The sequence below is a fragment of the Microcaecilia unicolor genome, chromosome 4 (assembly GCF_901765095.1).
Source record: "Microcaecilia unicolor chromosome 4, aMicUni1.1, whole genome shotgun sequence".
Classification (NCBI taxonomy): Eukaryota; Metazoa; Chordata; class Amphibia; order Gymnophiona; family Siphonopidae; genus Microcaecilia; species Microcaecilia unicolor.
Window position 1 is genome coordinate 57676454 of NC_044034.1, and position 25394 is coordinate 57701847.

The 25394-nt window shown below is 44.4% G+C and overlaps 1 protein-coding gene across 2 annotated transcripts in view; it reads right to left on the reverse strand.

The window, feature by feature from the left end:
• Window positions 1–12546: 12546 nt before the first annotated feature.
• Window positions 12547–25394, reverse strand: part of CWF19L2 (CWF19 like cell cycle control factor 2) — a 346427-nt gene continuing 333579 nt past the window's right edge. For both annotated transcript variants that reach the window (XM_030200257.1, XM_030200256.1), the window contains exons 18-19: window positions 17616–17717; window positions 12547–12960 (exon numbers count right to left, since the gene is read on the reverse strand). In XM_030200257.1, coding sequence (XP_030056117.1) covers window positions 12820–12960; window positions 17616–17717 — 243 coding nt within the window. In that variant the 3' untranslated portion in view covers window positions 12547–12819. The remainder of the gene's footprint in view (window positions 12961–17615; window positions 17718–25394) is intronic.

Sequence of the window (25394 nt, forward strand, 5' to 3'; positions counted from 1 at the left end):
ATCCCTGTACTTTCACTGAAGTCAAATCTAGATTAATAGAAAAAGCCATGGGACAGAAATGACTGCCACCAAAGCCCACAGCCCTTATTTTACAAGCCCTATTTATGCTTTGGATGGTTGAAAACTGGCATTTAGACATCCTGTTATGACTGGGGATGTGTGAGCCCTTGTGCCCCGACTGAGCACGGCGAGGATGGAGTGCCACCGCACTCCATCAGGCAACCAGACAACCCTTAGCTTCACCTGCACTTAGCCACTATCCCTCAGGAGTTGAGCCCCTGGGTTCAAGCGGCCAGCAGGACTTCCGAAACCAGCGGGGTTGCACGACCACTGACCAGACAGGTGGGCAAACAAACACAGTCCAGGAGCCCGTAAACAGCAGAGCAAAGAATAGTCATAGAACAGTCCAAGGTCAAGGCAGGCAGCAACACGACACGTAGTCCAGGAACAAACCAAGGTCTGGAACACCGGAACACAGGAACCGAAGACAAGAAGCACTAGCATGGATCTTAAACACAATTGAGGCCGAAGCAACGAAGGACTGGAGGCAGGGCTTTAAATAGTGTAGGAATCAATCTCAAACATGTGCAGCTGATCCAAGATGGCTGCCCCAATCAGCAGAGATGCCCTACGTCCAAATATGGGCTTCCTTCCTGAAGCTAACCAACTCCAAGATGGCTGCCACAAGCTGCGATGCCCATCCCAAGATGGCCAACCTATCCTGGAGAAACCACATCCAAGATGGCCGGCTATCTTCGCCGGACCACTACTCGCCGGCAAATCGGCCGAGCAGGCCTGGAGCCAGGTGAGGAACGTAACACATCCATATTGCATGGATGTCCAAATCACAATTTTATAAAGCCAGGATATGGACAACTAAAACTGCAGTATGCCCTTATGGCAAGGGAATGTGGTTGGGTCATGCTTTGGGTGGGACTAGGAGGGAGGGCTAAAATATGGATGTCCAACTTCCACTTCAGAGGGGGAAGGGATGTCTACGTCTAAAAAGATAGATGTTGGTATTTAGCTCTTGTACTTGGCGTGTTCTGGTTATAGAAAGGTTGGGCCGCTGGACGAAAATGGTGTTAATGGGGCGATCAAGGAGGACAAAGCCGTAGCGGAGAAATTAAATGAATTCTTTGCTTCGGTCTTCACCGAGGAGGATTTGGGGGGGACACCGGTGCCGGAAAGAATATTTGAAGCGGGGGAGTCGGAGAAACTAAACAAATTCTCTGTAACCTTGGAGGATGTAATGGGTCAGTTCAGCAAGCTGAAGAGTAGTAAATCACCGGGACCTGATGGTATTCATCCCAGAGTATTAATAGAACTAAAAAATGAACTTGCGGAGCTACTGTTAGAAATATGCAATCTGTCCCTAAAATCGAGTGTAATACCGGAAGACTGGAGGGTAGCCAATGTTACTCCGATTTTTAAGAAGGGTTCCAGAGGAGATCCGGGAAATTATAGACCGGTGAGTCTGACGTCGGTGCTGGGCAAGATGGTGGAGGCTATTATTAAGAATAAAATTGCAGAGCATATACAAAAACATGGACTGATGAGACAAAGTCAGCACGGATTTAGTGAAGGGAAGTCTTGCCTCACCAATCTAATGCATTTTTTTGAGGGGGTAAGCAAACATGTGGACAATGGGGAGTCGGTTGATATTGTATATCTGGATTTTCAGAAGGCGTTTGACAAAGTGCCGCACGAAAGACTCCTGAAGAAATTGCAGAGTCATGAAATCGGAGGTAGGGTATTATTATGGATTAAGAACTGGTTGAAAGATAGGAAGCAGAGAGTAGGATTGCGTGGCCAGTATTCTCAGTGGAGGAGGGTAGTTAGTGGGGTCCCGCAGGGGTCTTTGCTGGGTCCGTTGCTTTTTAATGTATTTATAAATGACCTAGAGATGGGAATAACTAGTGAGGTAATTAAATTCGCCGATGACACAAAATTATTCAGGGTCGTCAAGTCGCAGGAGGAATGTGAACGATTACAGGAGGACCTTGCGAGACTGGGAGAATGGGCGTGCAAGTGGCAGATGAAGTTCAATGTTGACAAGTGCAAAGTGATGCATGTGGGTAAGAGGAACCCGAATTATAGCTACGTCTTGCAAGGTTCCGCGTTAGGAGTTACGGATCAAGAAAGGGATCTGGGTGTCGTCGTCGATGATACGCTGAAACCTTCTGCTCAGTGTGCTGCTGCGGCTAGGAAAGCGAATAGAATGTTGGGTGTTATTAGGAAGGGTATGGAGTCCAGGTGTGCGGATGTTATAATGCCGTTGTATCGCTCCATGGTGCGACCGCACCTGGAGTATTGTGTTCAGTACTGGTCTCCGTATCTCAAAAAAGATATAGTAGAATTGGAAAAGGTACAGCGAAGGGTGACGAAAATGATAGTGGGGATGGGACGACTTTCCTATGAAGAGAGGCTGAGAAGGCTAGGGCTTTTCAGCTTGGAGAAGAGACGGCTGAGGGGAGATATGATAGAAGTGTATAAAATAATGAGTGGAATGGATCGGGTGGATGTGAAGCGACTGTTCACGCTATCCAAAAATACTAGGACTAGAGGGCATGAGTTGAAGCTACAGTGTGGTAAATTTAAAACGAATCGGAGAAAATTTTTCTTCACCCGTGTAATTAGACTCTGGAATTCATTGCCGGAGAACGTGGTACGGGCGGTTAGCTTGACGGAGTTTAAAAAGGGGTTAGATAGATTCCTAAAGGACAAGTCCATAGACCGCTATTAAATGGACTTGGAAAAATTCCGCATTTTTAGGTATAACTTGTCTGGAATGTTTTTACGTTTGGGGAGCGTGCCAGGTGCCCTTGACCTGGATTGGCCACTGTCGGTGACAGGATGCTGGGCTAGATGGACCTTTGGTCTTTCCCAGTATGGCACTACTTATGTACTTATGTACTCTGATTGAGCAGTTGACCACTGGAGGGATTGGGTTAAGTCGCCGGACCCCAACCCCCTCCGTCGCTCAGAAACTAACCTGAACTTAAGCCTCCTTTCACTTTCCTTCCAGTTCGCAGGAGCAGCAGGGCAGGGCAGGCCTCTCCTTCCTTCCGAGCCCCACCCTCGCCTGACGTTACGTTACGTCAGGCGAGGGCGGGACACGGAAGGAAGGAGTGGCCTGCCCTCCTACTGCTGCTGCTTGCTGCGAACTGGAAGGAAAGTGAAAGGAGGCTTAAGTGCAGGTTAGTTTCGGAGCGACAGAGGGGGTTGGGGTCCGGCGACTTCGGGTGGGGGCGCCATCTCGGGTGGGGGGGACGACCTCGGGTGGGGGGTTAGTTTCAGAACGACGGAGGGGGGCCCGGCGATCTCAGGGGGGGGGGACCCTACTTACCGGGAAAAACAAAACTTTGCTAGGCCTTACTTTCGGGGGAGGCCTTATATTTTCTAAGGGCACCAAAAACCTCGGTAGGTCTTATTTTATGGGGATGCCCTATTTTCGGGGAAACACGGTACTTACTAAGTGCTTTGAAAATGAGCCCCTAAGTATTTTTCTGTCCCTGGAGGACTCATAATTTGAAAACACACACATACACACAAGTGAAATGGGATTCGATTCTGGAACCCCTAGTTCTTAGCCCATTGCTCTAACCATTGGCTACCCCTCTGATCCACATGGATATCTCTATGGCCATTTTGTAACATGGGCATTCCTATGCTGCCACAAAGATGTCTATGTCCCTTGTTTTTCTTGTTCATTATTTGGACTTTTCAGTTTATAAAATGGATGTTCACATTAGATGCCAGGTACTAATTTAAAATGCATGAGAAATGGATGTCCATATGTGAAATACTGACTTGGACATCCATATTCTGAGTTGGATGCCCTTTCTAAAATGTTGCTCCATATCAGTTAATTGAAATGTACTGTTAATGAATTTTCTGATACATTAACTGAATATTAAGTACATAAGTATAGCCATACTGGGAAAGACCAAAGGTCCATCAAGCCCAGCATCCTGTTTCCAACAGTGGCCAATCCAGGTCGCAAATACCTGGCAAGATCCCAAAAAAGTACAAAACATTTTATACTGCTTATCCCAGAAATAGTGGAATTTCCCTAAGTCCATTTAATAATGGTCTATGGACTTTTTCTTTAGGAAGCTGTCCAAACCTTTTTTAAACTCCACTAAGCTAACTGCCTTTACCACATTCTCTGGTCCAGGAGCTTTGCTACTCTTCAGTTTGTAGAACTGCCCCATTACATCCTCCAGGTTTACAGAGAATTCATTAAGTTTCTCCGACTCGTCAGCTTCAAATACCATTTCCGGCACCGGTATCCCACCCAAATCTTCCTCGGTGAAGACCGAAGCAAAGAATTCATTTAATCCCTCTGCTACGGCTTTGTCTTCCCTGATCGCCCCTTTTACTCCTCGGCCATCTAGCGGTCCAACCGATTCTTTTCCCAGCTTCCTGCTTTTAATATACCTAAAAAAAAAATTTTTACTATGTGTTTTTGCCTCCAACGCAATCTTTTTTTCGAAGTCCCTCTTAGCCTTCCTTATCAGCGCTTTGCATTTGACTTGACATTCCTTATGCTGTTTCTTATTATTTTCAGTCAGTTCCTTCTTCCATTTTCTGAAGGATTTTCTTTTAGCTCTAATAGACTAAACTAGATCTGCAATGCCTGCTAGATTCTGTTAATGCTGTGGTACAAAGTTTTTAAAACTAAGTGGAAAAGACTATGGAGATTAGTTGATAAAATTAGCTTTTTATATTTTTATTTTGCCTAACCCTAACCTACAATTTCTCCTTTAACCCCCAATCTTTAAGTTCCCAAAGCACAAAGCAAAATAGTGTTCACTTACCAGAGAAATGTCCTCTTCTCTCAGAACTTCTCAGAAAGTAGATTTATAAAAGATCTAATTTGGATCTTATGCCTTTAAAAATGGACATATAATGACTTCATTTTATGCCTATGATTGAAATATTTGAAAAACAGGACCAGCACTTTTCTGACGCAGTTCAAGCAGTAAAGCCATACTACTAGTATAATAAATACATACATTTAAATTAATTTCAGTGGAAGATATTTAAATGATACTACATTTGGAGTTTAGCAGTTGCTCCTTGTTCTCTTGCCTTCAAGCACAACTGGAACAAGAGTCCATGACTATAAGTCTTCATTCTCAACTACCAGGGTCATCCCCAATTTTAAACCCATGGACAGTGTTCTGGACCCTGGTATATATGCACCCTAAGTCAGTGTATGGCTTTCCTGCTATTGGGTGAAGCACTGGAATTCAATCCCTTAAGGCCTTGGTCTTTGCTAACAGCCCTCAAGGACTGCCATGAGAGAGATCTGCATACATACCATCTCCATTGTATGCAGATCATTCTCATGCATATTTTTTTTAGGGGTATCCTGACCTGTTGGTGGCCCTCAAGGACTGGGAATAAAGACCCTCATAGCTGCAAATGCTTCTGTGGCATCCCCAGCCTCAGCTGGTCCAAATTAGATTCAGGAACCAAAACCAGCTCTTCTATATGGCACTGAGCCATGGGCCTGCCTGTAATATGGAGTTTGACCGATTTGAAAAAAACATATTACTAGAACACTGAAATGTAATTTTGTTCTTTTCTACAATAGAGTAAAAATTTATAGAGGATATGTAAGAATGAATCTGATATAAAAATCATTTCTGATACGGTGATAAAAATAGAAGAAACCTTGAATAATGTGAAAATTGTTGAATCTGCAATAATTAAGGAGAAGACAATTCTTAAAGCAAAAGTTGAAGCCTTGGAAGGTAAAATTATGTATAATCATACCTGATAATTTTCTTTCCATTAATCATAGCTGATCAATCCATAGACTGGTGGGTTGTGTCCATCTACCAGCAGGTGGAGATAGAGAGCAAACTTTTGCCTCCCTATATGTGGTCATGTGCTGCCGGAAACTCCTCAGTATGTCGATATCAAAGCTCCATCTGCAGGACTCAGCACTTAGAGAATTACACCCACGAAGGGACACTCTGCCCAGCTCACCACCGCCGAAACGGGGGAGGGGAATTAACCCAGCTCATCCCCACACAAGTGGGGGAGGGGAATCCGTCCAGCTCATCCCCGCGGAGCGGGGGAGGGACACCACACCCGCCGATGCGGGGGGATCTGGCTTATCCTGCAACCGCAACCGCGGGAGGAGCTGGCTGACCCTAACACCGCCGAAGCGGGAGGGGTACAAAGCTGCCCTACAGCCGCACGAAGCGGGAGGGAGTGCCGGCAGAATTTTAAGTCTCAATCCAGCCCCGTAAAACGGAGGGGAGAGGAATGCAGCAGCTCACTGTAACACAAACTCGTCTTAACTCTTGAAGAATCCAAGTGAAAAAACTTGAACACGAAGTCTTTCTGAAGTAACTGAAGACTAAACTTGAACCTGAAATGCAACCAGAATAAAAACAGTACAGATATCTGGGAGGGGCTATGGATTGATCAGCTATGATTAATGGAAAGAAAATTATCAGGTATGATTATACATAATTTTACCTTCCATATCATCAAGCTGATCAATCCATAGACTGGTGGGATGTACCGAAGCAGTACTCACTCAGGGCGGGACATTGAAATCCCTGACCTCAACACTGAAGCTCCAAACCAGGCCTCCGCCCGTGCAGCCACAGTCAAACGGTAATGCTTGGAGAATGTATGAGCCGAAGCCCAAGTTGCCGCCTTGCATATCTCTTCCAAGGAGACGGATCCGGCCTCTGCCATCGAGGCCGCCTGAGCTCTCGTGGAGTGAGCCTTCAGCTGGATAGGCGGCACCTTCCCCGCGGCCACATAAGCCGCTGCAATGGCTTCCTTGACCCATCTTGCCACTGTAGGCTTAGCAGCCTGCAGACCCTTACGAGGACCTGCAAACAGGACAAACAGATGATCCGATTTCCGGAAATCATTGGTCACTTCCAAGTATCTGATGATGACTCGTCTCACATCCAGATATTTAAGAGCAGAGTACTCCTCTGGGTAGTCCTCCCTATGAAAGGAAGGGAGACAGAGCTGCTGATTCACATGGAAGCGAGAAACAATCTTGGGCAGGAAGGAAGGCACTGTGCGAATAGTCACTCCTGCCTCAGTGAACTGCAGAAAAGGCTCTCGACATGAGAGCGCCTGGAGCTCGGAAACTCTTCTGGCTGAAGTGATAGCCACCAAAAAGACTGCTTTCAACATCAGGTCTTTCAGAGATGCCCTCGACAAGGGTTCAAAAGGCGGCTTCTGCAATGCTCTTAGTACCAGGTTGAGATTCCACGCAGGCACCACTGAGTGCAGAGGAGGGCGCAGGTGATAAACTCCCTTGAGAAAGCGCACCACATCTGGCTGTGAAGCCAGGGAAGCACCCTTCAGGCGGCCCCTGAAGCAAGCCAGAGCCGCTACCTGGACTTTAAGGGAACTGAGCGACAGGCCTTTCTCCAGACCTTCTTGCAGGAACGCCAACACTGAAGAAATTGGAGCAGTGAAGGGAGAAAGAGAGCCTGCTTCACACCACGCTGCAAAGATACGCCAAACCCTGGCGTAAGCAGTAGAAGTAGAGCGCTTCCTCGCTCTCAGCATAGTGGCGATGACCTTGTCTGAGAAGCCCTTCTTCCTCAGACGCTGCCGCTCAATAGCCAGGCCGTAAGACCAAAGGGGGAGGGGTCCTCCATCACCACGGGACCCTGATGTAACAGGCCCTGTTCCACTGGCAGTCGCAGAGGATCGTCCACTGAGAGCCTGATCAAGTCCGCATACCAGGGACGCCTGGGCCAATCCGGACCCACCAGGATTACCCTGCCGGGATGCTTTGCCACCCGGTCTAGCACCCTGCCCAACATGGGCCAGGGCGGGAACACATAGAGGAGCTCTTGTGTCGGCCACTGTTGGAGAAGAGCATCTACTCCCAGGGATCGAGGGTCCCGTCCTCTGCTGAAGAAGCGCGGCACTTGGCAATTGGCCGATGACGCCATCAGATCTAGGCTCGGCTGGCCCCAGCGCTTCGTGATGTCCAAGAACGCCTGAGCAGATAGCTGCCACTCTCCGGGCTCCAAAGTATGGCGACTGAGAAAGTCCGCCTTGACATTCATGACTCCGGCAATGTGGGCCGCTGAAAGCTGCTCCAGGTTCGCTTCCGCCCACTGGCAAAGATACATAGCCTCCTTGGCTAGAGGGGCGCTCTTGGTACCTCCCTGGCGGTTGACATAGGCCACAGCCGTGGCATTGTCCGACAGGACCCGTACAGGCTTCCACACCAGTACCGGGATGAACTCCAAAAGCGCCAACCGAATGGCTCTGAGTTCCAGGAGGTTGATAGACCACTTTGCCTCTGCAGGAGACCAGAGCCCCTGCGCTGTCCTTCCCAGGCAGTGGGCTCCCCAGCCCGACAAAGAGGCGTCCGTCGTGACGACAATCCACTCTGGGGTCACCAGAGACATTCCCGCAGACAATTTGTCTGTCTGCATCCACCAGCTCAGCGCCTTGCGCACTGCTGGGTCCAAGGGAAGTCGCACAGCATAATCCTCCGACATCGGAGTCCAGCGCTGCAGCAAGGAGAGTTGAAGTGGTCTCATATGAGCCCTGGCCCAGGGCACTACTTCCATCGTGGCCGGCATAGAGCCCAACAGCTGCACATAGTCCCAAGCCCGAAGAGGAGAGGCTCCCAGGAACTGGTCCACCTGAGCCTGAAGTTTGACAATCCGATTGTCTGGCAGGAACACTCTGCCCACTTGGGTGTCGAATCGAACTCCCAGGTACTCCAGGGACTGAGTCGGGCGCAGCTGGCTCTTCTCCCAGTTGATGATCCATCCCAGGGAGCTCAAAAGAGCAACTACCCGGTCCACAGCTTTGCCGCACTCTGCATAAGAGGGGGCTCGGATCAACCAGTCGTCCAGATAAGGATGGACTTGTATCCCTTCCTTTTGTAGGAAGGCCGCGATGACCACCATTACTTTGGAAAAGGTCCGCGGAGCAGTAGCCAACCCGAATGGGAGGGCTCTGAACTGGAAGTGTCGTCCCAAGACTGCAAAACGCAGGAAGCGTTGATGAGGAGGCCAGATGGGAATATGCAGGTACGCTTCCTTGATGTCCAAGGAAGCCAAGAACTCTCCTGCCTTCACTGCCGCTATAACAGAGCGGAGAGTCTCCATGCGAAAGTGCCGCACTTTCAAGGCCCGATTGACCCCTTTGAGGTCGAGGATAGGCCGGACAGAACCTCCTTTCTTTGGTACCACAAAGTAAATGGAGTAACGTCCCTTGCCAAGCTGACTTTCTGGCACAGGAACGACCGCGCCCAGGCGGATCAGATTGTCCAAGGTCTGCTGCACTGCCACAGCTTTGACCGGAGACTTGCAGGGAGAGAGTACAAACCCGTCTTTTAAGGGTCGGCAGAACTCTAGCTTGTAGCCGTCTCTGATGACTTCCAGCACCCACGCGTCTGAAGTTATTGTGGTCCACTCGCCCAGAAACGAGGACAGCCGTCCTCCAATCTGCACTGGGGCGTGGACCAAGGCCCCGTCATTGGGTACGAGACCCTGGGGGAGGACCGGAGGAAGCACCTCCGGGACGGCGGTCTCTGCGAAAGGAATGCTGCTTGGGGGAGAAATTCCTCTTGAAGGAAGAGGGGGCAGAGGAACCCGACTTGCCCGGGCGGTACCGACGGGCTTCCTGCAACCGTCCTCTGGAGGTACCGGGACGAGTACTAGCCCGAGCCCTGACCTCTGGTAATTTCTTGCCCTTAGACGTGCCGAGATCGGTCACGATTTTGTCCAGCTCGACCCCAAAGAGCAGCTTGCCTTTAAAAGGCAACCTAGCCAGGCGGGATTTAGAGGCGTGGTCAGCAGACCAATGTTTCAGCCAAAGCCACCGCCGCGCAGAGATTGTCTGAGCCATGCCTTTCGCTGAGGCCCTCAAGACATCATACAGCAAGTCTGCCAAATAGGCTAAGCCCGATTCCAGGGCCGGCCAATCAGCCCTCAAGGAATGATCCGAGGGGGAAGCCCGCTGCACCATAGTCAGGCACGCCCTGGCCACATAGGAGCCGCAAACTGAGGCCTGCAAACTTAAAGCAGCCGCCTCAAAGGACGACCTTAAGGCCGCCTCCAATCTTCTGTCTTGGGCGTCCTTTAGGGCCGTGCCACCTTCCACCGGCAACGCCGTTTTCTTAGTCACCGCAGTGATTAAAGAATCCACGGTAGGCCACAGATAGGCCTCACGTTCACTCACAGCCAAAGGATAGAGGCGGGACATAGCCCTAGCCACTTTAAGGCTCGCTTCTGGGACATCCCATTGAGCCGAAATTAAGGTGTGCATGGCATCATGCACGTGGAAGGTTCTAGGCGGGCGCTTCGTCCCCAGCATAATGGCAGAGCCAACAGGGGCTGAGGGAGAGACGTCCTCCGGAGAGGAAATCTTCAAAGTGTCCATGGCCTGTAACAACAGGTTGGGCAAATCCTCTGGGCTAAAAAGCCGCGCTGCAGAGGGGTCATCCGCTCCATCCGAGCGGGGATCCGGCTCTTCCAAGGAATCCGCAAAGGACCGTTGGGAGACCTCAGACACGCTGCCCTCATCTACATCGGAGGAGACAAATTCCTCCAAGGCCTGGGAATCAACCCGAGGGCGTTTACCTCTGGGAACCTCAACCTCTTTACCAGACGAGGGAGCAGGGGCAGCGTTGTGCATGAGGAAGGCCTGATGCAGCAGCAAAACAAACTCGGGGGAGAAACCCCCCAGACTGTGCACTTCCGCAGCCTGGGCAACAGCCCTAGACGCACCCTCAACCGGCGCTCGCAATAGCGGGGGAGAGACATGCTGCGCATCCAAAATGGCGTCCGGCGCGAAACTCCGCGAAGGAGCCGCGCGGGAAGAACGGCTCTTAACTTTAGCCGCTTCTGTGCCGTCGCCCAAATTAAGGGCGTTCATGGCATTAATGTCTCCAACCTCAAGGGCGGCCCAAGAAGAAGCCGTCCGAGCCGCGTGACCGACCAAGATGGCGGAGGCGAGGAGCGGGGGATGGGCGTTTATGGCGGGAAAAACCGCCACGCCGGAGGAAGGACCGGGACATTCATCGGTCACGAAACTGTCACCCAACAAGGGCGAATCAGGCTTTAAGACCCCCGCATCCCCTCTAGAAGCGCTCAAGCGACCCGGGGAGCGACCTTTTGCGCCCTCGCCCTCCGACGCCATATGCCACGAGGAGAAGAATCGGGGAACCCCCTGCCCGCTATAAAAAGGTAAAAATTACCTGCTGTCCGCTCCGAGTTGTAACGACCTGGTGTCCCAGTGAGTAGCTGCAATAGACGCTTAAATAAACGTCGAAATAAACGCCTTTAAGGACGTTCAAAATTTTTTTTTTTTTTTTTAACGGAGCCAGCGGGAGGGGGGAGAAAAGGAGGGACCTGGCACCACCAGGTTTGCACTTGCTCAAAAGAGCCCTCAACCCCAGGCACTCAACAAAACCTAAAAATTAGGCTTGGAGGCCTAGCCAGAGCTGCTGCTGTGTGTGACCACCACCTGCTGAGATAGAGAACATACTGAGGAGTTTCCGGCAGCACATGACCACATATAGGGAGGCAAAAGTTTGCTCTCTATCTCCACCTGCTGGTAGATGGACACAACCCACCAGTCTATGGATTGATCAGCTTGATGATATGGAAACAGTAATTTAAGAGTACTTAATTTTCCATGTTTAGGGCTAGATTCTATATATCACGCCTAAAAACTCAGCACCAAAAATATATGCCTAGGTGTATTCCATAAAGTACACCTAAATTTAGGCAAACTTTTTAGAATACACCTACATTTCCATGCGGTTAACAGAATATGTCAGTGCCCATCTGCACAACTAAATTTAGTCGCGGGCAGTTACACCAAATAAAATTTGGTGTAAATGCCAATGCCTAAATTAGGCACAGATCAGGTGTATTCAATAACAACACGCATAGATTTAAGAAATGACCATGGCCATGCCCCCTTTTAAACTATAATTAAGATAATGAAGAACGGAAGAAAAAAGTATTTAAGAGGAAACAGAACTGAGGATAGCGAGCCTCAGTGTTTCCACTAGCAGGTGGACATATTGACAGCTCTCAGGGAAAACTCTGTTTTTATTTGCTACATATTATACTCTATTGGGTATTAATCCGCAAACAAACCTTTTCCAGAGACGGGAAGGCGGTAGAACTAGAGGACATGAAATAAGGCTGAAGGGGGGCAGACTCAAGAAAAATGTCAGGAAGTATTTTTTCACGGAGAGAGTGGTGGATACTTGGAATTCCCTCCCGCAGGAGGTGGTGGAGATGAAAACAGTAACGGAATTCAAAAATGCGTGGGATAAACATAAAGGAATCCTATTCAGAAGGAATGATCTTCAGAAGCTTAGCAGAGATTGGGCGGCAGCACCGGTGGTTGGGAGGCGGGGCTAAGTCTGTGCCATGAAAATGGCAGATACAAACCAAGGTCAGGTATACATATAAAGTAGCACATATGAGTTTATCTTGTTGGGCAGACTGGATGGACCATACAGGTCTTTCTCTGCCATCATCTACTTTGTTACTATGCATTTATTGATATTTCAATAATTACTGATTGGCTTCTTTGACTATTTGAACAAACATTTATGTCTAATACTTGTTTAGTAGCCAGAGATTTTCCTTGCCTGGGGGGCAAGGGTCCACCCTCCAGGAGACCTCTAGAAAGTTACTCCTGTCTCAGAGGCAACGACAGAAGTACATCATACAGTAGGCATATTACCTTTTGACACCCCTTTCCAACATGTTCTAGTTACTTAAAGCAATTCTTTCTGTATACATTTTATTAATAGCACATTGACTACATCAGTTATTGTTTAGTCTTGGTGAAATCATAAGGCTTCCACCACTGGGCAAACTGCAAAACTTTCTTCCTTTGGTCATCAAAGTTTTCTCGAATTGCTTTTCTCCATCGTCTTGGCTCTAAATCCAGCATTCCACCAACAATTTCCTTTATTTACATTGAAAAGAAAAAAATACATGTAAACAGCTGTTTTATTGTAGATTGTAAACATCAAAGATAAGAGCACATTTAACCACAAGATACATGTTGTATGCCTCAAGTATTATCATACTCATTTTTTCCTCAAAATATAGATCATAATATTTCAGGGGCCCTTTTACTAAGGCATGCAGGTGCCTACACGTATCCAACATGCGCCAAATTGGAACTAAGGTGCGACGAAAAATGGCCTGCGCTGGTGTAGATGCGTGTATTGGGTGCGCACAGGTCCATTTTTCAGCGTGCCTTTGTAAAAGGGCCCCTAATTTACTTCAATCAAGAGCAAAGAGAAAAGTATGTGGAGTTTTCAAAAAATTCTATTACTTAATCTTTCCCCACTAAAGACCTATTAGATGCCCTTGTTTAAAATAATATTAAAGAATACAGGTACTTTGCAGTTATGGCAGCAATCTAGAAATGATTTTACAGATTGATTTTCATAGCAATGACCATAAGGACAATTTTATAACTGGGCACAACAATTTAGATGCCAATATGCTACACGCTGAGTGCTAATTCTATCACAGCCTCTGGGCACCAAGATTCACTAGCATAAGTTGGCATCAAGGCACCTACATTTAGGCATACCAACTTATGCCATGTCAAAGCAAACATAAGTTCACCTAAATGCTGCACTTTGTAACTTTCGTACGCCAATGTTGGTCCTGCCAATACCCCACCCATACCTCTCTCTCCTGTGCATTTATGTACTAAGTTGCACGTGTCATTTACAAAACAGCGGTGAGTGCTCAGCTAGCACTTATGCATGTACGTGTACACTTTCCCGCTTAAGTGCTAATATTTAATAAATTTACCTATGCAATGTGCATGTAAATTTAGGCACCAAGTTATAGAAAGAACGGAAATGTTAATAATATTTGGCAAACAAATATCCATAAAACACTTGGGGATCCTTTTACTAAGCTCCGGTAGAACATGGCCTTAGTGTGCCCATATGTGGGTTTTTCCTATATCCTAAGGCTATTTTTACCACAGCAGTGAGGGGCCCTTTTACTAAGTTGTGTAGGTGCCTACGTGCACCCAATGCGCGCCAATTTGGAACTACTGCCTGGCTACCACATGGCCCGGGTGGTATTTTCATTTTTACGTGCATCCAGTAAGCCTGCTGGAAAAGTACCGGCGCGTAGCGCTAACTGGGTGGTAATCAGCAGTGTACGCATACTGACGATTACTGCCCGGTAAACAAGTGAGACCTTACTGCTAAGTCAATGGGTAGCGGTGAGGTCTCAGGCCCAAAATGGACGTGCACCAATTTTTATTTTGTCGCACGTCCATTATCGTCCACAAAAAGGCTTTTTTGCAGGTGCGCTGAAAAATGGACCTGCATGCGTCCAATACACGCATGTACACCAGCGCAGACCATTTTTCAGTGCACCTTAGTAAAAGGATCCCTAAAATGGACAATTTTGTTAATAGCCATGCACTAATGTTGCCATTAGTGTAGAGTCATCAAAAACAATTACCGCATGAGCACTTACCACCACCCATTCTGTAGGCAGTATGGGCTTACATGGTAATCTTGCAGTAATCAGTGCGCAGTAATGTAGATGCACTAACTGATTGAGGAGAGTGGGCATGTCTGCGCTAATCAGAGATGCTCCTTCAACAAATAAAAAATATTTTTTAGTGCATGGATAGTGCACGAACATTTCAAACTTACCGCAGGACATCCAGGAGTCCTTTTACTAAGGTGCGATGAAAAATGGCTTGCGGTAGTGTAGGCGTGGGTTTTGGGCACACGCCAGTCAATTTTTCAGTGCACCTGTAAAAAAGGCCTTTTTTTGCCGAAAATGGACTTGTGGCAAAATCAAAATTGCCGCGTGTCCATTTTGGGTCTGAGACTTTAGCGCCAGCCATTGACCTAGCGGTAAAGAATCCAGGCAGTAATGACCTATGTGCGACAAATGCCACTTGGTGCGCGTCTGTTACGCGTGCCCAAAAATAAAAATATTTTTCAGATGCGTGTATCGGACGCGTGCCAAAAATGAAATTACCGCAAGAGCCATGCAGTAGTTGGACGGTAACTCCATTTTGGCACGCGTAGACGCTTACGTGGCTTAGTAAAAGAAACCCCCAGTAAGCTTTTAAGTTGTGGTAAGCATGCGCTAGTGCTTACCACAGCTTAGTAAAAGGACTCTTTGGGTAGAAGCAGTATCTTTATTAGAGGGAAACTTTTGAAACTTCTAAGCCAACTATTTTTTTTTTTTAATAAATTTTAATGAGTTAACTGGATTTGCATTTTGTTTTCCTAACAGCTTATTTGGCACTACTTGAGCATTCATGGGTGACATTCCATGCATGGAAATACATCTCAAGACTTTTACTAAATCCTTTGGCATAGCTTATTTTTGAGATAACAACATATGGAACTATCAATGCAAGATATTTCTAAGCCTGGACACAAAATATATATTTACATTTTGGCATCTCATTTAGTCTGAATCTAAACATTGTTGCATAATGCTCAAAGCAAAAAAGGAAATGACAAATGGGAAAAATCTCTGTTGAGTCATTAGATAATGGAACATTAATCAATATTTAATTCAGACCGAAAATGACAAAAACAATTTAACTTCCTACTTTTAGGAACATAGCTGCACATATACATATGTATATAGCATTCAAAAGTATACATTGGCCCTTATTTTGAAAGCTCTATTTGTGCTTTGAAGGTCTGAAAACCAGAATTTAGACATCCACATTGCATGGACATCCAAATCCCGATTTTATAAATCAGGATACAGACGTCTAAAACTGCAGGGGCGTGGTTTGGGCAAAACTAGGAATACATAGCCTAATGGTACATATAAAACTGACGGAACACCCTGCTGCAATTTGATAGTAGTCATCTCTTGAGATTGAAGGAAAATTTGCCTTACTCTCAGTGTGGAAGGTTTTGGCATATTTGTTCTGATATGAAGGATTTCAAAAGCAAAATATGGATATCCAACTCTGATTTTAGAAAAGGAAATGATGTCTATGTCAAAAAAGATGGATGCTACTTAGACCTGGTACTTAGCACACCCAGATTACAGAAAAGACCTCTGGAGGGATTAAGGCAATTCACTTCCTTAATTCTCCAGTGGTTGCTGTCTCTCTCCCTCACTTCCTTAATTCTCCAGTGGTTGCTGTCCTCTCCCTCACTTCCTTAATTCTCCAGTGGTTGCTGTCTCTCTCCCTCACTCAAATGTTAAACTAGTAAGGGATATGGGGCACTATGACAGCTTCAGGAACGAAGGACATGATAATAAAATGTTTTTAAAATTAACTTCTTAATATACCTCCAGATGAAAAACAACAAAGCAGTGGAATCAAATGTATTTATTGGAACATTTGATTCCACTGCTTTGTTGTTTTTCATCTACTGTTTTGTAAGCAGTTGTGTGCCTTTTTGTTTTTTTTTGTTAATATACCTCCATACACAGCTGAGGAGTAGCCTAATGGTTAGTGAAGTGGGCTGAGAACCAAGGGATGCAGGTTCAAATCCCACTTCAGCTCTTGGTGATTTGTTTCTTTTAAATGTGAGCCTTCTACAGACAGAAAAATACCAACTGTACCTGAATGTATAAGAAACCTGCAAGCCTGAAGGCTATGGAACAGTTGTACCTTCAGATATAACAGGTATTTTTTCTGTCCCTGGAGAGCTCACAATTTAAAAGAAAAAAAAAAATCACAAAGATCTTAAGTATGATAGCCTCTACCCTCTGGAACAGCCTTCTCCTTTACCTTCAACTTGAAACATCTTTCAATAAATTTAAAACTCAACTAAAGGCTTATTATTTCTCCCTTGCTTTCCCTTTCCTCAACTGTGGATTTTCCAGCTAGAGCCGTTTACTCCTTGTCCATTCTTTTTGGCTGGTGCTTTTGGAAGAACAATACACTCTGTACGCATCTCCTCCCTTACTTGTTTTCGTCACCCTCTTTATCCCTTTCTCACTTTGTACTCTTTCCCACCTCCGCTTCCCTTTAGGATATGCCTCCGTCCAGGAATCCCTTTGGTTGTTGTTTGTGAAGCATGTTTTAACTCCTCCCCCCCACCTCGCTTATTGCTTAGATTTTAATTATATTTACACCATATCAAATAAACTAAACTAGAACTTGAACACATGGACAGTTATATGGCTATTTTATAAAATGGCTGTTCTAATGCTGCCACAAAGACATCCATGTTCCTTTTTTTCCCCATTCAAAATGTGGACGTTTCAGTTTATAAAATTGTTGTTCATGCTGGACATCACCAGCACATGGATGTTCGTTTCTCATATGTTTTAGAACAGTCTATATGTCAGCAGGTCCTGTTCTAAAATAAATGAGCAATGGACGTTCACATCTGACATAAAGACTTGGACGTCCATATTCTGAGTTGGATGTCCTTTCTAAAATGTCGCTTATTATGAACTCATTTTAAAGGTATAGTACATGGAATTTTTCAGAGAAAATGGAAAACAAATCTGTGTACTCAGCACAAAATGGTTAAACATTTATTCTGAAATTTGTCTAGAATTGTGAGGAACATATCAGTATAACTTGCGGTAGACTTTTATAAAGAACACTTTATCAATGGAACCAAAATATATCATTACCTTGCCAAAATAATGAGGAAACTTATATTTATCTTCAATAACGTGAGCATAGCCTCCTTGAAGACCAAAGTTCACAGAGAAGTATGGCAAACCTTTTGGGACCTAAAAGCCAGACAAAAATATTATTGTTTTTTTTTTTCTTAAAAGTAAATTGCTAAACCTACTTCAGGGCTGGCCCAACCATTAGGCAAGACTAGATAGTCACCTGGGGCAGCAAAGAGCAGCTGCAGTCAAAGCAAAACAACACATCCAGACAGCCACATAACTCAAAAAAACATCAGCACATACATTAATCTGCATGTTTATAAGATATTTGTGCAAAGATCATGATTGTTGAGTTTAATTATCAAAATCTTGGGGTCTCCTAATCGAGGAGTTTAAGACTGAAGGTTTGCCTAGGGTGTCTCTTACACTGACTCTGCCTAATTGCCTCTTTTACCAAGCTGCACTAGCGGCTCCCGGTGAAGTAATGCCGACAAAGCCCGTTCACTTTAAATGGGCTCCGTCGGCATCGCTGTGCGGGAACTGCTAGTGCAGCTTGATAAAAGAGGCCCTAACTTATGTAAAATAAATTGTGTTTCATTCTTACATTGTATGACATTATTTTTATAGTATATAAAGAAAGAAACTATATGGTTAATCCTATTAAACTCAAAATCATTAATCAGAATATGCTTTGTACAATACAATGGCTTCTATTTAATCATGTAAATCAGTAATAATCTGCTGGCAATGAAAATAAGATAAAATTTCCATGACTTTATAAAAATATTTATTTTTCCCTGCCAAGCTAGAATAATATTATCCCCATGCTGTCACTGTATCTTCGTACATCCCACTAATGAATTATAAACATGATGCATTACAAACCATCTAATGGAATCAACATAAAAAACTAAGGGCCCTGTTTACTAAGCTGTGCTAAGGGCGCACTAGTGTTTTTAGCGTGTGCTAAATACAAGACAAACCCATAGGAATATATGGGTGTTTCTAATTTTAGCGCATGTTAAAAATGCTACCTGTCAAAAACAGTATATCTCCCCCATAATATTTAGTAAAAAAAAAAAACCCTGAAATATCCTTCATAGCAGAAAAAAAAATCTGCACTGGTCTCTCTTCATCTTCAATTAACTGAAAACAGCAGAGACATGATTTTCCTAATCTTCTGCATCTTTGTTTCAAAATTATAAAGCATGTGTCTTTTTTCATTACCACCTTCTTTCCCTTCATTCCTCTTATTAATCTACCCTGTTTATTGTGTCCTTTGTTTCCTTTACTGTTTCAATATTTCATAGAATCAAAGTACAACCTGGTAATGAGGTTTGATATCTCACTTGAAATTTGTGTTTTATTTTTTTGTTTTATGTATTTTATGTCTAATAGATGATCATGTATGTATATTTTGCAATCTGCCTTGAGCTTTAAGATTGTGTGGAATAGAATTTGTTTATATTAAATAAATACATGATTATGTATTCACTTCCTTTTCTCCTCATCCTTTTGTCTTTCTCCTATCTCCCACCACCAGTAAGCTACCATCTTTTCTACTTTTTTCTCAGTCCTTCACTTTCTCTTTTCTTTTTTCTGCTATCATCTGCCTCTCTAACCAAGCTCACAACAGAAAGTGGAAAGTGGATGGGGAAGTGCCAATAGACAAAGAGAAATGCATTTTGAAATGTTCACTTCCTTGAGGATACTCCCAATGAAAAGCTTGAAGGTGTGCTGGTGGGGATTGATATCAATGACCTACACTGGTCAACAGTGTCACGGCACTGCATGGGAAGATAGCTGAAACTCTCCTTCACCTTAATTAGTGAAGACCACTGCTCTACTGTCTTTCTTTAATCCTCCTATTCCCCTTTTCCTTCTTACACCACTTCTCTCTTGGCTCCTTTTTCCTGCTTCCATTCTCTCTCTTCTTTCTTCCTACTTCCATTCCCCTGTCACATGAGAGCTAATAGCCTGCGGCTGATGGCAGCAATGGTACTCTCTCATATTGAGGCGGGGAGAATAGTAAACCTTACCACTGATCAACCACCAAGGTAAAAAGGAGAGCAGGAAGAGGTTTTTAGGAGAGACTGAAAACCTGCAGGAAGCACAAGGTAAATATTTGGATATGTAGGAGGATTCAACATCTGATTATGTTCAAGAATAAGAAGAAAGCATTTTACAAAGCTTATTCCACATATAAAGCATGTTTTGTACGCAAACTAAGATCTTATAAAATTGTACAGGGTATACACGCATAAATAGAAAGTGCACCTAAAGACTCTGCCTGCGTTTATGTGATCATTGCATAGGCATTCAAAGGGGCATAGAATTTTCTTTCTTTACAGGGATAGTAAGAACGATAACTTTTTGTTCCAAATGCACTTTGACTGTCTGTGTTGGCAGGATGGAGAGAATCCCTGGAAGGCTGTGATTTTCTATTGGGGATAGGTATATTGTGTTATTTATGCTTTCCAGAGCGGATGTCAACAGCTCTTGCACTGCACTGCATTGCAACTGACAAGATGTGTTTTGAATCATTTTGGCAATGTGGTAAGAGCTGTTATGTTTTCTGGCTAGAAGAAAAATATGGGCATTGTAAAGCAAAAGTTAAAAAAAAACAAATTTAAAACAATAGGTTAGCAAGAGAATACAACTGGGTTTCAGAAAATCTTTAAGTGGCCCTGTTAATCCCTTAACACATGGTTACCGCACACAAACAGGCTACCGCAGAAATACATTAAAGAGTTTTGTGGTATTTTGCCCATTTGCGAGTACTAACCCACACAGTAAGTGCTCCTGTGATAAAGGGAACATTAACGTATGAGCTGTATATAGCAAAAAAGAAAAAAAAAAACCTAAAAAGATGCTATGGTAAATCTGGGTGTAGCTCATGGTAAAGTCCCATGTTACTACATGTTGCCTGGATTTTACCACATTTTAGTAAAGGGGCCCTTAAAAGTTAAAGATAATTTAAATTGCCATTTTCACTTTCTGTCTCATTAAAATGATACCAAAAATTGCCTAACAAAATGCAACAAAAAGTCAGAGATAATATTCATAAGCTTTTTTTTTTTTTTTTAACTCTAAGAATAATTGGTTACCTACTAGGTGTCTTGTTGGAACTAAAAGTTCATAGACATTGCAGAACTGCATGTAGTCCTAAGTGATATGATGTATTAAAAAGGATAAGGGCTTTCAAACTTTTCCTCCTTTCAAACACCCAATATATAATGAAACATTATAGGAGATTAAAGAATAACCCGAGTGCCCCAAGAGCAACTTCTGTGCTGGTGAAGGTTTATAATCCTCCATTATTCTTGCTGAGAATCTACCTGCCTTTGACCACTAAAGATGTTTACAGCTGGTGAATACCTGTGAAAAGACTAACACAGCCTAGGATAGTTTGATAAGCAAGCAAACAAACAAACAAAAAAATCAAATACCTTTAAAGTTAACCTTAATCAGCATGTTACATATAACATTCACATTTTATCTTTCTTGACTTGTCCACTGAGAAAATATTACTCTTAACACAATACTCAGTCTACCTTATTAAGAGCCTAATCCATCAAAGTCTTCCCCACAGACCCAGAATGGGACATATGCCTTAGTGAATCAGAACCTATGGTGGCAATTCTGTACATTGGTGCCTCCTTTTTTGTTCTAGATGCAGGGCAGAAGTGCCAATTCTATAATGGCATCAGGGTGCCCTGATGCCAATATAGAATACTACATCAAACTCACATAGGTGCACCAAAAAGGTGTGCCCTCTTATGCTAAGTCAACGGTAGGCGTAGGAGGGCATACCTAGATCTGTCAATCAACACGTGTATCTGATAGTATTCTATACAATACAAGCATTGATGGGCAACACTCCCATGTCCTGCCCATGCTACTCCCACACATACACCCCTTTTGAAATTGTGCACCATGCCACATACACATCTCTAAGGAAGTCCATCTCTGACGGTCCTTTACAAATTGAAGGTTTATATATAGAGTATGATTGAAACTACAGATGAGGTATAAAAGTATTGTGTGCTAATGTTGCCATTAGTACATGGCCATTTTTAAAAGTGACCAAGGGAGCACCTAATGCCACCTATTTTGTAAGCAGCAAAGGCTCCTGCGTTATCTATGCACTAACCAGTTAATGCACAGTAATGTAGATGTGTTAACTGATTAGCCAGTGGTGTGCTGGGAAATTTTTAACAAGAGGCTCTCCTCGCGTCCTGTGTAGGGTTTTGTTTGGTTTGTTTTGCTGTGAGGCGTAGTTTAGTATTTTATTTATTTGTTACATTTGTATCCCACATTTTCCCACCTATTTGCAGGCTCAATATGTAAAAGGACCCCAAAAGGATTTATCAAAGAGAGAGCTCCTCCAGAGCTCTTCCTCCTCCAAATATTTAAGCACTCCCTGCCAAATTACAGCTGGCAAATGCATGGAAGAGGTATCACAGCTGCTAGTCTCACATCAGTACAAAACATGTCAATTCATTAGGTAATGCCAGTTTTTGTTCTAAACTAGTATTATCTTCCAGCCTACCTTTAACAGTTGCTCTATTTTTCTCTGCTGTCATTCCATTTCAACGACAGGCAGACAAATCAGTGTCTGACAAAGGTGGTGGTGGAGGTTTAAGGGGGACTGAAGGACAACTAAGCAACCTAAATAACAAGTCTCTAAGGCAGAGCTTCCAAAACTGTGAGTTACAACCCTCCAAAACCACCCATGTACAGTCATAATGTGGGCAGGTGCTCCATCATACATCATTGTCCTGCACCATCCAGGGGTCTTGCGCTTTCTCCAGCCGTATGAATTGGGGTTGTGGGCACACAGAAACATAGGCAGATAAAGACCATATGGCCTATTCAGTTTGCCCATCCATGCCATATCACTCTCTTAGAGATTCTATGTACTTTTCCCAAACTCTCTTGCATTCAGATACTGTTTTCGTCTCCACCACTTCCAACGGGAGGCCGTTCAATGAAGTCACCAACCCGTCCGTGAACAAGGAGTGGAGGAGTGTAGCAAGTTGTGTATCAGGGGAACTGGGTTCAATTCCACCTTTTCACCACTGCTTTTGGCTCCTAGCTACTACTCAATTGCTTCCCCTTGTTCCTTCTCACCCAGTACTCCCTCGCCCTTGTCTTGTCTGTCTGTATTATTTTAGATTGTAAGCTCTATTGAGCAGGGACTGTCTCTCTATGTCAGGTGTTCAGAGCTGCGTGCGTCTGGTAGCACTATACAAATGTTAATAATAATAATTCCCGCTGCTGCCTGATGGTCAGCAGTGTGTTGAGATCCTGGGGAACCAGGTTCAATTTCCTCTAAAGTTCCATGTGACCCTAGGCAAGTCTCTTAACATTACATTGACCCAGGTACAACAGTAGTACAATGTACTACTAAGACTGTGAGCCCACTAGGGACAGACCCAGTACCCGTAAACTTAAACCGTAAATTGCTTAGGTCTAAGTGGTATATAAATACTGCGTATGGGGACACACGTAAAGACCTCAACATGTATGAGGAATGGATCCTCAGAAGCTTAGCTACAATTGGGTGGCAGAGCAGGTGGGGGGAAGAGGGGTTGGTGGTTGGGAGGCGAGGATAGGGGAGGGCAGACTTTTTTTTTTTATACGGTCTGTGCCAGAGCCGGTGATGGAAGGCAGGACAGGTGGTTGGGAGGCAGGAAAAACTGCTGGGCAGACTTATACGGTCTGTGCCCTGAGAAAGACAGGTACAAATCAAGGTAAGGTATACACATGAGTTTATCTTGGGCAGACTGGATGGACCGTGCAGGTCTTTTTCTGCCGTCATCTACTATGTTACTATGTTACTATGAGGCATATTTTCAAAGCAGTTTGGGAGGCTAAGTTCCATAGGTTTCTATGGAACTTTGGGAGGCTAAGTGCTTTGAAAATGAGCCTCTATGTATACTTTGGAAAACAGATGGCAGAGGGGAGAAATGATAGACATTTATATTTCAACGTTTTTTATTGATGATGTACCACGTCAAACAAAACCAATAAAGTCAAATATTTTGTAAACATTCAGTCATGTCATAAGAAATGACAGACATTTAAATACCTATGCAGCATAAATGCACAGGAAGCAAGTCTCTTTCAATTGAAAGAGAGCTCTGGAAGATGGAGGCATAGGATGAAGGTAAAAGGGTATAGACTCAGAAGTAACTTGAGGAAATACTTCTTTCATTCATTGCCTACTCCTTCCAGAGCTCTCTTTCAACTGAAAGAGACTCGCTTCCTGTGCATTTATGCTGCATAGGTATTTAAATGTCTATCATTTCTCCCCTCTGTTTTCCAAAGTATACATATTGAGGTCATTAAGTCTGTCCCCATATGCTTTATAACAAAGACCACTGACCATTTTAGTAGCCACCCACTGGACTGACTCCATCCTATTTATATCTTTTTGAAGGTGCGGTCTCCAGAATTGTACACAATATTCTAAATAAAGTCTCACCAAAGTCTTATACAGGGGCATCACCGCCTCTTTTTTCCTACCAGCCATTACTCTCCCTATGCACCCAAGCATCTTTCTAGGTTTCGCCATCACCTTTTCTACCTGCTTGGCCACCTTATCATCATCACATACAATCACACCTAAGTCCTGATCCTCTTTTGTGGCAAACGTTTTTCACCCCCTAAATTGTACTGTTCCCTCGCGTTTTTGCAGCCCAAATGCATGACCCTGTATTTTTTTTAGCATTAAATCTAAGTTGCCAAATTCCAGACCATTCCTCTAGCTTCACTAAGTCCTTCCTCATGTTATCGATGCCATCAGGGATTTTGGCATCATCCGCAAAGAGGCAAACCTTACCAGACAGCCCTTCAGCAATATTGCTTTCCAAAATGTTAAAAAGAACCTGCCCAAGAATTGAATCTTGCGGTACACCACTAGTAACATCCTTTTCCTCAGAATGAGCTCCATTTACCACTACCCTCTGTTGCTCCATTTACCACTACCCTCTGTCACCTTCCACTCAACCAGTTCCTAACCCAGTCAGTTACTTTCGGGCCCATACCAAGGGCATTCAGTTTATTTATTAGTCATCTATGCAGAACCGTGTCAAAGGCATTGCTAAAATCTAAATACACCACATCTAGCAGTCTCCCTTGATCCAACTCTCTGGTCACCCAGTCAAAGAAATTAATCAGATTTGTCTGACAAGACCTGCTTCTAGTGAAACCATGTTACCTCAGGTCCTGTAATTCATTGGATTCCAAAAACTTTACTAAAACCAGTGCTGGGCAGACTTATACAGTCTATTCCCTGATCATAAGTGAATAGATACGGATGGGCTTGAGTGTAAATTTTAAGGGGCTTCGATGTTAGCTTCAGAACTTTTAGTACAAGAAGAGTGCTGGGCAGACTTCTACGGTCTGTGCTCTGAGAATGGCAAGGACAAATCAAACTCGGGTATACATATAAAGTATCACATACCATGTAAAATGAGTTTATCTTGTTGGGTAGACTGGATGGACCATACAAGTCTTTATCTGCCATCACTTGTTACTATTCTCCATTTTAAAAGTGTTTCCATTAATTTACTTGGTTAGGGTGGTGGACTTTGGTCCTGGGGAACTGAGGAACTGAGTTCGATTCCCGGCACAGGCAGCTCCTTGTGACTCTGGGCAAGTCACTTAACCCTCCATTGCCCCATGTAAGCCGCATTCAGCCTGCCATGAGTGGGAAAACCGCGGGGTACAAATGTAATAAAATAAAAAAATAAATAAATAAATACTTACCACAGATGTCAGACTTAC